The sequence below is a fragment of the Tiliqua scincoides genome, chromosome 4 (assembly GCF_035046505.1).
Source record: "Tiliqua scincoides isolate rTilSci1 chromosome 4, rTilSci1.hap2, whole genome shotgun sequence".
Lineage (NCBI taxonomy): Eukaryota > Metazoa > Chordata > Lepidosauria > Squamata > Scincidae > Tiliqua > Tiliqua scincoides.
The window spans coordinates 166480868-166494491 of NC_089824.1; the positions used below are offsets into that span (position 1 = coordinate 166480868).

Below are 13624 nucleotides of genomic sequence, written 5' to 3' on the forward strand. Positions count from 1 at the left end.
GGCAGCTTCTTCAGACCAAGATGGTGGCACCTGGGAAAACTAGGAAGAGACCTCCAGGGATATCCTGTGGTGCCCATGAATGTACCAGAGCACACAGTTTAGGAACTACTACTTTATTGTATGTTTCTGTAGCACAGAGTACCAGCTGGGGGCCATTTCTGGCCCACCAAGATTTTATCCAGCCCAAAGCAACTTTTGTTAGCATTTGTTAACATTGGACATTTTTACTCAATTTCAGTTTAAGCATGGTTTAATTGTCATACTCCCCCTTTAATTACTGCAGATACTCACCTATAAGTCAACCCCACAGATAAGTCGAGGGCAGGTTTTGAGCCAACAATCATGGAATTTTCTCTGACCCTTGAATAAGTTGGGGGTTAAACTTAGAGGGGTGTCTGACTATAGTTTTGTCTGATTTTACCCCAGGCCACATCCTGAAAAATAACCCACCACTAATTGTTACCTAAGAACTGTAGCCTCTAATTTATTAAAAACAGTAAAAGACCACAAGATACATTTTTATTCTTTTTAAATTCTGGTCTTCACCACCTTTTTGTAAACACTATCAGAGTAAGTGCACTGTAAACAACATACCAGTAAATCAGTGGTTCCCAACCTGGTATTCATGTACTCCCAGGACACTCAACAGGACCTTTAGGGATACTTGAAAAAATGGAATAATGGTAGAAAAAGGCAGGTCATGCTCCAGAATGCCTTGCAAGGACCAGCAAGGCAGGAAGGGAGGTAGTTAGTTGGCTTTGAAAACCCCACCAACAGCTAGTTTTTGGTAATCAATTCATATATGAACCAGTGATTGAAAACCAGCACAGTAAAAAAGCTGAAACATAACATGTAAGGTGATCACTCAGAATTTCTCAGCACACTTCTGGTGCAAAGCAGTCCAAAGGCAGAGTCTTCTGTTCCTCGAACAGATAAAAAGAGAAAACACTGTGATGAATACATGAAGTCTGGGTTTTCATCGAGAGATGAGGGCTTGTATTACAAACATTTTGCTAATATGAAGGGTACAATTTATTATTGCCAAGGGATATGCAAGTGAAGAAGGTTGGCAACCACTGCAGGAGAACCATGAATCAAATCCACCTTTAAGGTGTCTGGTGTGTTAAGGCAGAAGCTCTACATACAACCCATAACACATAACTGAGTGTGCAATTCAATTCACAGCAGAGAGATGCAGCTGCATATATTTGCAATCCTTTTTACTCAGAAGTAAACCTACTGCTTTCCATGGGTGTTATTCATAAGTAATACTGCATTGAATTGTAGCCTGGGAATTGTTGCTTCAAATGGAAAGGGGATCCCACCCTGGTGTTGAAAAAAAAAAGACCTCTCCCAAATGCAAAGCCTTTGCAAAAGGGAATTGGGTTGCAGCAGCAAAAGGGAACAGAGGGGAATAAAAGGTTAACTTTGGCTGAAACATCCCATGAAAGTATAGCAACTAACCAGTGGCCTGCCTAAGCTTAGGGGAGAAAGAACCTGTTCAGAGTTGAAAGGCTCTGCCCTCTGACCTGGAGATAAGGTGAAGTGAGAATTGGGAGCTTGATTACTTGGCAAAAATTTCACTTACTATACTTGTGTATCTACAGTATATCATGCTGATTACAAAAAAATCCAAGTAAAACTTGTCTAAATTTCATGCACTTATATATAATCTAGCCCTACTACTGAAAGGGTTGGAGGCCCCTGTAATAGCAAACGAATTATGGTATCCAACATGAACTACCTTTACCAAATATTGTTACCTCAGCTTTGTAACAGTACTACAGTGGTTTGTACAGTTTCTATTACTTTGTCTCCTCTGACAGTAGCTGTTACCAATGCTATAACCTTCATTAGAGAGGCAGCAGCTTCTGAAATTCAGATGCAGAATCCCTACTCTTGAGACTTGTTGGCAAGTGTAGCTTTCTACCAACATAGTTAAGTTTTAGGAGTTTCAGGTAGCTATGCTAAATGAGCACTTGTGTGCTAACTCCAGCTTAATTATGCTGAAGACTAGACATCTTTAAGTGGTTTAGGCTCTTAAAGTAAACCTAGTACTCACCACCCTAAGACACAAAGCAGTAGCCTACAGACTTGTTTATGTATCAAGTGTGTTGTGCCAACATCAGATTAGGCCATGGCTAGTTTAAAGTTGCTTTTTTAAAAAATTCCCTCAGTATTAACAAAATGGACAGAGCCAGTTCATTCTACAGCTGTTTGGATCCTTTTTAGTACAGTTGAATGAGGGTACACGGATGGACACTAGAAGTTAAACAACTATTTGTCTTTAGAAGGCCCCTGCTCATGCTATTTCTGCTCTGTACTCATAGGCGTGGCAGCTCACAAGCATTAAGATAGCAACTCAGTCTGAGAACTGATCTGTATGCCTGCATACTTCCCATGAAGCAGTGTATTTTTCCTTTAGCAATTAAACTCTTCATGCTACTAGAAGTTACATCTGCAGAGAATGGTGATATACATATGTTGTAATATTCAGTACAGGAGGGTGGGTGGCATTCTACACTCCCCTTTTTCTCCTTGCACCCTACTCCATGCCTGTTAAGTTCTTAATGCAGTCATATGTTTTAGAATGTCAACTTCTTCATTAGGAGTTTCTTAATATCTATAACAGATTATGACAATGAACTATTAATGAGTAGTCTAGCATTGGCCCTAGGTATAGGCAAACATCTAAAGCAGTCATAATTGTAGATTAAACACTCTAGTCTTATCTGTTCATGTAATTTTATTACATTTTTATCAGCCCAAATATCTGTAAATAGCCAACATAATTGCAGTTCATACCTGAACACGATACCACTGCTAAAAAGGCAGAGTGAAATATTTATTATTTAAAATTCTATACATAAAGCAATGAAGAGGGAGGGTTTGAATCAGACTCAACGGATGCCTTGGTGGATAATGCTGCTCTTGGTACTATTTTCCTTCTTGCGTGATGGGTCTAGCTCAAAACACTTCCAGAGCCTCAGTGTTTCATCTGCTGCTGCTGATGCTACTGTGGTTCCATCTGGGCTCATAGACAGGCTTAGCACTCTAGCTGTGTGTCCTTGGAAAAACATTAATACATGTTGGGCTACTAGATATCTAGCAGAGATAGATTTGAAGTACAGCTAGTGCAAACATCCCCCCCCCAACCCTGAAAAGGAAAATTTCCCATGAGACAAATATTCATGTAGTGGGCATAAAACACACAGCAGTTAAGCAAACATGATCCCAGCATCTTTACTGTGTGTTTTGAACTCACCTTTCAGTTCAATAACCTTGGACATGGATGGGTATTTCCACACCACAAGCTGGTTCTGGGCATAACCATGACTTGACACAAGTTCTTTGTAGTGTGTAGACCAAAGGATAGCACACACCTATCACACAAGAGACCTTGTTAAAGTGGTAACAGCAGACCAGGGACCTGCTCAGTTTCTGCATGGGCAGAGCTACGTTGTCTGGCACAAAACTCCAAACCCCTTGATCATCCATTACTGGAGGGTTCCTTGTATAGTTACTGCTTTGCCCCCTACCTGGGACTGTGCATCCACTGCATTCAGACAGGTACCAGAACATACATTCCAGATCCTGATGTTCCTGTCACTTGTTCCACCACCTGTTGCCAACACATTGGATTGCCATGGACACCAAGCTACAGCCTAACAAAGACAACAGCATGTCAGACATCTTTACTCTCAGCAACATAGCATATGCTCATTTATATATACACACCTACCTTAACAGCTCCCTGGTGTTGTGTGAACGTCTGCACAGGACGAAATCCTCCATTGTCCCCTTGGGTGCTTGGCCAGATGTTTACTAAATTGTCATTTCCTCCACTGGCTAAATAACGGCCATCAGGTGCCCACTTGAGCCCACATACTTCTTGTGTGTGACCAGCTAGTGTTGCTACATGGTGTTCTGCCACACGGACATCATGGTGATGGATGTGACCGGTCCGTGACCCACTATAAGAGACCAGACCCACGATTCAGCAATCTATAAACCAAGGATACCAGGCAGGCAAGTTATCTGCTCCTTTACAGAGAGAAAGAGGCCACCCTGCCTCTTCTCATTCTACCAAGTAGCATTTGGTCAAGCCCTTGCTTTGGATCTGCTCTTACCTGGATAAGATGTAATTGTTCCAACTTAGGGAGCTCACGCGGGATGAATGACTGATCATGTTTCGTAGACGCTTTTTCTGCTGGATGTCCCACAACTAGAGACACCACAAGAAGAGTCAGAATGTAGTATATTGTGTATTAAAGGTTCAAAACTATTAAATTGTTTTCTGGAATATCACTGTGTGATAACCTCAGAGTGAGTTGCCATGTTAAAAACTGAAATGGAGTAGAAGATATCAAGAGTTGTCCCCTTCATTCCCACCCACATGAAGTGCATGTGCTGGATAGGAGCAAAAGATTAGCTGCAACCAGGATGCCTTTCAGGTGCCATCCCTGAAGGGACACCATATTTTACCCACAGTGTTGACAGTTCCACTAGTCTCTACTCCCTGCACTGGATGGAAAACAGATAACCCGCTAATAGTTCTCATGTAAGCCATACTTGCATCTGAATGCATAGACCACCTATAACACATTATATCTTCCAAAACCTATTCATGAACAACTTTCCCGACCTGGACTTCTGCATTACTTGTGCCAATTGCAAGGTAGTTTCCCTCTTTGATCCAAGACACAGAGGAGATATAGTCATCTGGGTGTTCCATCTGCATGAGCTGAATTATCTCCCGGGAATCATAGTTCCACAGGTACACTGTTTTATCCAGAGCCACAGCCAGGAAGTTGAGGGAGCTCCAGTCAATGAGGTTCAGATCTTGGAAAGAAGGAATACAGCATCTATTTAGCATCCACCCCTGGTTGGGTGAGGGAGCATAGCCAAGAGAGAAAAAAGCTGAATTCCTTCCTACCCCCCCCCCCCAACATGGGAGAGTAGCTTCCTACCGCAAGCAATGGCATGATAGGCATTCTTGGGATACAAGTACATTTACATGTTGAGATCATGTTACAACGGAATCTTAAGTTGAATTGTGGGGCCTAGGATGCTTACAGTAATCATTGCGGATGTCTGGTGCATCCAGTATCCGGTCTGACACAGAGGGTATGTATCTGCCATTCTTCCGTGTGGAGCCTGGAGTATTCTTCTGACTGTAGAGTACTTTGAGATTGTTCTGATATCCTGGGAAAGAGATTTACCACAATTACTAGCTCAAGCAGAGGTCATGGTTTCTTGGCTTCCAATGTCATTGAAATAAACTGAAGCCAGCTAGTTCTACTCCAGGTATTTCCCCACAGTTGTTTTTAGTCAGCTCTATTGAAGTACCCTAATTTACAGAGTAGAGTTGGGGACCACCTGCCAAGCAATTAGAGCATATCCAGTTTAGATATGCCTGAAGGCTGTCCTCTCCCAAGCAGTGTATTTTAGATCAGCTTTGAATCATATTCACTAAAGAGGTAAACTGTTCTTCTAGGTTTAAAAGAGAAGTTAAGAGAACCCCTTTTATCCAAGTGATTTCTCCATTTTGCCATCCAGTACTGACTCAGGAGTACAAAGGGCCCAATCCTGTTCAACCCCATGCTAAGGGAACAAATATTCCTTTTCCTTGAGGAGGCCCCTGTGACTGCCCTCTCAGTGCAGGATGCAGGCCTGCCTGGTTGGCACAGCCACGTCAGTACTGGAAAGTTGAATAGGATGGGGCTCTAAAGTGTTGAAGATCCAGATGGTGTACTCCATTGAATTATGAGATTGTTTTGTTGCAAAGCATTGAAGAATATCATAAATGAATACAAAGATTGCATATTCATGCAGGTGTCATCATCAGAAGATAAAGCAATACAGTCAGACCTGAATCATGTTTAACTATTGGCAAAATAAGGCTCACCTCATTTACTTGAGATATATTGGTATCTCTTTATGAAAGCAGAAGCAAGCTCTCTAAGGGTGACCTGCTTCAGCACAATCCTGAATCACTACCTAGAGCAGTAGTTCTAGTAAGTGTTTTGCTTTTTGTTCACAAGCAGGTCAGTATGCTAGAGTAGCTATTTTCAACCTTTCACTCATGGCACACTGAGAAGGTGCTAAAATTGTTAAGGCACACTATCAGTTTTTTGACAAGGAACACTGCACTGCCAGCCTGGAGCTCACATCCTGATGACTCTACCAATATATGCCCTCCTAAACTACTGCAGTACACTTGCAGACCATTCAAGGCACACCAATTTGCACAGTAGTTAAAAATAGCTGTGCTAAGGGTACTTCCCACGGGGCAGACTGGCAGTCACATCAGTAAGTTTTACATGCCTAACACACAGAAAAGCATCACTGCTTTGGATCAGAAAGTAACACAAAGTAACAGTATGTCAGGTTGAGGGGTTGGTCTGTATAAACAAGGTTGTTTCCAAGAATAAGCATCAGCAATACCAGTTTAGAGGCTTGCTGCTTAGTCTAAAGACTACATACATCATGGATGAAACTCTCATGGGGATGTATTTTGGAGCACAAGTACCATCTTACTTCCAAACCATCTTTGTTGCAGTTTAGCTCAACATAGGCCTACCTTCAGGTGCATTCTGGGGCTTTCCACTCAGTCGAAGGATTTTTGCCTCTTCTACATCATAGCCATTCAGATTCATTGCCCAGGCCTTCTGATGCTCCTTGAGAGAAAACACCATGAAGGGTCAGTGGAAGCCATCTATAGCAAGACCTCAGAAGCTGTGTGTTTGCATGCCCATGAGGCCACTGCCTATTAAAAGCTTTTTCTCTTAGCTACTGGGTTACTGTCATTAGACTTGCCTTGTCCACCCACTGGCTTTAGAGTCATCCCTGTGCTATTTCTGAATGGATATCTTTGCTCATTGTCAGAAAAGCCAGATGTTTTACTCCTTACCTTCTTGGTAGGAGTCTCATCCGAAGTATCCTCTTTGGTCAAGAGGAATTTGGCCACATCCATTTGCATAGCACTTCGATTAGGGATGTATCTGTCCCCTCCAGTTTTGTTTGGAGTATTCTGTGCTTTGGAGCCAGACTTGCCTGCAGGACAGAGAGATACAACAATTGCACCTCAACCCAATGCATATTCTAACTACATTCCCCAGGATAAATAATGCTTGACTTGTAGCAGAAAGTGGTCACTTATTGGATATTCCATATTGGCACTACCAGCACCCAAGTCCAGTAGGAAAGAAGCAATAGCACAAGTAGATAATATGTGGATAGTATATTATGACAGTGATCTAGACAGATCACATATGTGGTTACTCAACTTCTAAACTTGTTCCACAATCTTGGCCTTCAGGATGTAACAAAAACCAGAAGTCTTACCTGGTGTCTTGGATGGGGTCTTGCTGGTGCTATGGGGTCTATTAGCTGGTTTCATGGGTGAAGGCACTGTGCTGTCTGGGGTGACAACAGCCATCTCCTTGGCTTTGCGCTGCCATCGTGCAGGAGGTGCATTAGGTATAGGGGCATCCAGCTTCAGCAACCCATTCAAGTCACTCTCAAACAGGAACTGCGCCATGGGGGTGGAAAGCTATGCAGGTAGAAAAAGAGCAAGGAAGATGGGGAGTTAGTTCACAGAGTAAGGAAGTAGCAAAAATTCAAGACAGGCTTCAAGAGACACCTGGACTCTCAACAGTTCAAGCTTCTTTAGCTATTCCATATCCCTTTCTAGAGATGTTAAGGTAGAAAACCTGTGTTGCAGATGTACTACTCAAGATTGTGTGGGGGGGGGATCTCATGCAACTGAATGCTCTTCCAGATAAATTCTTTTTACATTTTAAAAACAAGACACCATCCTATCACCAAGAAAGACTGTAGCTGAGCCTTACTTTCCTGCTGCTATGCTTTCTTAAGGGATGGGAATTTTTTAATAGGGCAATACATTTGAACACACAGGCCTCCCACCTGGAGACTGAAGTGGTACAGCCCATTACCATTTTAGCAAGAACTGCTGATGAAGATTAAGGTTCAAATCCTATCCAACTTTCCAGCACTGACATATCCATACCAGTGGGGTTTGTGCTGCATCCTGCACATCCCTTCCTGTGAGGGGGCAGTTATGGAGGCCTCCTCAAGATAAAGGAATGTTAGTTTACTTACCTTACACTTACTGGGGGTGCACCAGTGCTGGAAAGTTGGATAGGATTGGGCCCTAGTGCTCCTGACTTTACAAGAGTCACTTCCTTCCCCCACACAAACTTGAATGCAGTTTCTGCAAAGCATGCACTACGTTTTTTAAAAAGCCACTTCTGCCCATGGTTGCATATACACAACAGGGAGCAAATGTGTGTACACACCTGTGGGGCTGGGCAGAGATGGGTTAAGTCTCACAAGCAAGTTGAACACAAACTATTTTAGCAACACACACACGCTTACCCTGAACACCACGCAGCACCCAAAACCCCAGTAGGAATAAAGGGGCTCTACAGAGAAGCCGCACAGCTCCGCTTGCCAAGGCAGAGCCACTCACCGTTTCTCGCAGAAGAAACTCTTCCGGTCCTCTGCCCCATTCAAGATTTAAACTCGCCGCTTTGCTCCGGGATTGGCTATTTCGAACATAACTGTTGCTGAGCACCCAGAGACCAGCCCCAGTCATTGGGTGTTCCACGATAAGGGGGTGTGGCTTAGCGCTCCAGGAACCCCGTGGGCGGAGCGCGTGGGGCGGTCGGGCTTGCAGTGAGAACTTTCCCAGGCATGACTCGCTGGGTAGGAGGGGTTGGTGGCTTGGGGTTGCTGTTCTGGTGTAGCTCGGTGGGCTCAACCCAGTGCCTCTCTACTCGGAAGTGAGTCCCATTGTGTTCAGTGGGGCTTACTCCCAGGAAACTGTTATAGGCTTACAGTCTTAGTGAGAGCTTGGCTGGTGGTTCAGGGGTGTATGTGTGTGGGGATCTCCCATAGGGGGGTGGGTGGAATCTCTTGGCTTCTCTGACTGCTTCACTGGGGGGTGTCCCTAAAAATATTGCTATCCCAATCGCCTGTCTAAAAGCTCAATCCTTTGCCTGTAAGTCCCACTATAGTCAGTGGAGCTTAGGAAAGTATGGATAGGATTGCAGCCTGAGAGCCCCATACTATGCCTATCTACTCAAAGGTAAGTGCCATTATAGTCAATGGAGTTACTCTCAGGAAAGTGTGGATAGGATTGCAGCCTGAGAGCCCCATCCTATGCCTACCTACTCAAAATAAGTGCCATTATAGTCAATGGAGTTATTCTCAGGAAAGTGTGGTTAGGATTGCAGCCTGAGTTGCTTGCAGCCCAGCGATACTGTGGCTAAGCTGGTCTGGAGATAGGCGTGTTTGGGACGGACCCCCCCCCCCCAACTACAGACATTGGAAACGTGCTAACAACTTTTCTATGGCTTCACCCTCTCCCCCAGTCCTGGCACCCCAGGGAAGCTTTGCAGAAATCACGGACAGGCTGTAGCTCAGCAGGAAGCAGCAACGGTGGAAGGAAGTGAAGAAAGTTGGGAATTGCACAGTGGAGGGGTCCGCTGTCTTCGGAGTGGGAGGCACAAGCTGGCTTCTGGCCATGCTTATCTAAGATGTTTGCGGCTTCAGCGACTGCCCATTATTGGTTTGTGTTAGCGTGCAAGGGCTAAATTATTATGTGCCTCCAGTACAGCGTGCCTGTGACTTAATGAGATTGTAAAATGGACTAGTATTTTAAAAAGCCAAGAGGGGAGCCTGATAATGGGTCATGCCAAAGTTTGTTGCATCTATTTGTCTTTAGTATTAAGGCCCCTGCTTATGCTATTTCTATTTCTTATGCATCTATTTGATGCATGCTGTGAACATAAAGATCTTTGGCATCAAGCTTCAAAACAAGGGATCAAAGCCTGATCTTGTTAATCAGTCATTTTACAGTTATAGTGCAAAATAATTGCAAGAAAAATACTGTTTGTTGGTTTTCATACCCAGAAAGAAATCCTGATCAATGTATTCAAACAGTGCACTCCTACGCCAAAGTGGCACCAATGTCACAATAACATCTGTCATGTCCTAAGCTTATCCAATACAAAGGGAGGGGGACAAGAGCAAGAGCCCAGGCAACTCCACACTTGCACTGTGCTCACAGTAGTGCTGCCACAATATCCACACCAATCAGAGTGGCGGCTTTGACTTCAGTGTGATGGCACCCTGCAGTCGGCCAAACATTGGCTTGATGGGCAAGCAGCTAGTCATCACCTCTGTCCTGCCCCAATGCTGTTGGTCAAGGAAGTGCTGCTAAGCCCCACCAAGCAGGATTGGGGTGGGGGCAGGTGCAGTTCCAGTGAGTGGCCACCACTGGGATGACACCTCCCCCCACACAGCCTCTAGGTACCATAGTAGGAGTCATCACCACTTCATCATGGGGAGATGCCCCAAAGACACCACACGCATTCATGCATGCACACATATGGCACCCCCACTCCTGACAGGAGCTACTGTGGTATAGACAGCAAGGTGGTAAAAGCAGAGAGCTGCTAGAAATCTTAGCACTTGGGGTTCAAATCCCCTTACACAAACACACACTTCCAAGAAATTCCTTTCTGAGGACAGTAGAGCAAGGAGTGGAAGATAGGTCCCTTAGAAGAGTGTACTCAGGTGAAATAAATACACACATGGTTCGGGTTTGAGTAACTGGGAGAGTTCAGTAGTGTGAAGGTACCATTTTTGCCAGGGAGGAACTGGAAAGAGTTAGGGGGCAATCCTAACCAACTTTCCAGCACTGGCATAGCTGTGCCAGTGGGGCATATGCTGCACTGGGGAGAGGTCTCTTCAAGGTAAGGCAATGTTTGTTCCCTTACTTTGGAGTTGCATTGCCCTTACCTTGGTGCTGGAAAGTTAGGGTTGTGCCCTTACCCAGTAATGTACTTGCTGCTTGCGTGACTGGCCATGACAGGGACAAAAGAAGAGATAGAGGCAGATCTAGACCTCACACTGGCCAGTGTTGTTCTATAATGATTCAGCCACAGCAGGAAGATGCTAGCAAAGAACACCCTATGGCAGTGGTTTTCAGACTGGGGCGTTGTGATGTCCCAGCCTGAGGGCCCTGGCCTCTTTCCCCTTAAAGGGCGGGGGCAGGGAGGAGGCAGGGGGGCTGCAGGGACTGGGATGCACTCACCAGTCCATGCAGCAGCCTGTTGGAGATGCGGGGAGCCTTGTGTGAGCATCTGCAGGGCTCCCCAGGTCATCAGAAGTGAAAGTGGAGCGATATGCAAAACCAGAAGTGGAGCGCAGTCACTCCACTTTCACTTCTAACTAGCTGGGGAGCCTTGCAGATGCAGATGCAAGGCTCCCCACACCTCCGACAGGCTGCTGCAGGGACTGGGGAGTGCATCCCAGTCCCTGCAGCCCTCCTGAGCAGCGGGATCCTGGGGTTCATGTCGCTGCCTCCCCCTGCCCCCACTGCCTCCCCTTCCACCCCCGCAAGGACTTACAGCGGTGCAAACTCTCCTAGAGAGTTTGAAAACCTTTGTCCTATGGAGCAGCAGCAGCAATGGTTGGAATGCATGGCATTCACCAAGATACAGCAGACACTCCTTGTTATTAACTATTGCAAAAAGAAGAGATGGTTAGGCAACACAGTTTATAGCAGACACATTTGGAGATAGTCAAGAATCAATATGGGGATGGGGATGGGGGTGGGGGTGGGGGTGGATAGAGACAAAATAGACATGCAGTATCAGTGCGTTATGGTGTGGGATTCCTTCTACTCGTTTGCTTACTTACTATATGGGATGCATTGTCCTTGCTCTTGCTGTTGGGGTGGTTACGTAGATGTTCCACTTCAATATTTGGTATGGACTCCTCCTGGGGTAGAGTCTCTATGATAAAATTTCTGGGAAGTCAAGTGTTATCAAAGTATCTTGTCATATATATTGTGAAAGGCAACAGTTGTGTAAAATGCTCCATTTGTATGCGTTGTGTTCTTTCTCCATAGTTTGCATCACCAATGTTTCCCTTTGTGTGTTGTAATTGCGGATGACATGAGGCCAGAGAGGTACAGTCCAGTGCCACATACTCTTTCATTTGTGTTTTGGTCTCCTTGCAGAGGCTTTAGGGCCCAATCCTAAAGGGGTGGGATTGGCTGGGCTGGCTGCAGGGTTCATAAGGAACCTGGCAGCCTTAGGAAGAGGTTGCTCTTCCTTGGGCTTGGGCTCCTGGGAAAGCTTCGCCTCTACTTGTTCCTTACTTGGAGGGGTGGGAATTGCTCCTCTGTCAAGGGCTTCGTCCTTATCACAAGGGGGAGGTGGGGGGGAGGCTGTAGATCTTGGAGACAGTGAGGGAGCTTCCCAGGTGGTGCTTCAACAAGGGAGTATTTTGGTGATCCTCCCAAGCCGGCAGAGAAAGACCCCAGCAGTTCAGCCACCGCCCAGCCAAGAGAAAAGGGGAGAGATTCCTCCGGTGGGGTAAGTCAAGTGGGAGACTTGGGTAAGTCAAGGGGAGAGATCCGCCTCTATGGGGTAAGTCAAGTGTAGTGTGGTTTAGCACCAAACCACTAAGGGGGAAGTCAGGGTCCTGCCATGAACATAACACCCTCACTACAGCTTTACTATCTACAAGAAGCAGAAAAATATATGAACTTTTTTCTACTGCCATCAATTCTACATACTGTACAGCTGAAGTGGTCCCATAAAAATGAGTTATCTCAAAATAAAACATCTGTAAGAACTTGAAATAATACATTTTTATCTGAAGATAATACACAAAAATCACTGGAGAATGTGTAACAGTAGAGCTGCCTCTTGGGTTTCAGTAGATACACACTGTTTTTCAATGACATAATCCTCAAGTGCTTGGTCAATGCTGCAGCTAGTACAGACCATACAGTGACATTCACCACGTGCGCACTCCAGAATATGTTTGCAGCATCAGCAAAGTACTGTCCAGTAGTTTGTCTTGCACATTCAGAGTACATTCATTCTGTATTGAATGACCTCAAATTTGGTGGGATCAGTGTCTGCCATAGGCAAGTACTGTAAGTCTTCCTGATGGTGCTTCTTCCAGAATCACCGTAGCTGCTACCTTCAGCTGGGCAGCCATGATTCTTGCAACAGTTCTGGAGAAGGTGAGCTGCCCCGCCCCCATCCCCTTGCTCACTTTCCAAGAACGAACTGAAGGGATGAGCCAGCACTGGGTGGTGCGGCTGAGCAGGCTAGGAACTGGGAGACATGGCAGGAGCAGGGTACGAGGCACCCTTCACCAGTTTGCCACCAGCTCTGTTTGCCACCAAAGTGAGTGCTTTGAACAGCCTCATGGCTGAGCCACCTTTGCTCTTGGTCATTGTACCTTGTTTCAAGTGTGATATCCATAACTCCTATGATGCCAAGCTATTGTAGCTGTGAACAAGGAGTGCATTTACATTCTATATAGCAACAACTCCCATTTTCTGATCCTGAATGGCACCTGGATCAGGAGTTATTGAAATAAAGTCTGATTATAAATGGAACACTGAAATAGCCATTCCTGTTTTTTGTTTATTTTTTCTCCACTGGGATGAATCTGGCTTCCTCCTTCCTTCATTATGTAAAAGACAGACCAGGATTGTTGTTATTGATGTGGACATCTGTCTTGCCCCTCACTTCTTGCTTTGGAGGCTGTCTACCCTTTTAATTCTTTC

General features: G+C 45.2%; 1 protein-coding gene across 1 annotated transcript; it reads right to left on the reverse strand.

The window, feature by feature from the left end:
• Positions 1-2767: 2767 nt before the first annotated feature.
• On the reverse strand, positions 2768-8485 carry CDC20 (cell division cycle 20). The gene is made up of 11 exons (XM_066624195.1): positions 8401-8485; positions 7348-7555; positions 6914-7056; positions 6584-6680; positions 5077-5205; positions 4646-4842; positions 4131-4225; positions 3743-3974; positions 3540-3665; positions 3266-3383; positions 2768-3067 (listed from the first exon to the last, which is right to left on the reverse strand). The coding sequence occupies exons 2-11, from the start codon at positions 7541-7543 to the stop codon at positions 2901-2903; spliced, it is 1500 nt and encodes a 499-aa protein (XP_066480292.1). The 5' UTR covers positions 7544-7555; positions 8401-8485; the 3' UTR covers positions 2768-2900.
• Positions 8486-13624: the final 5139 nt, after the last annotated feature.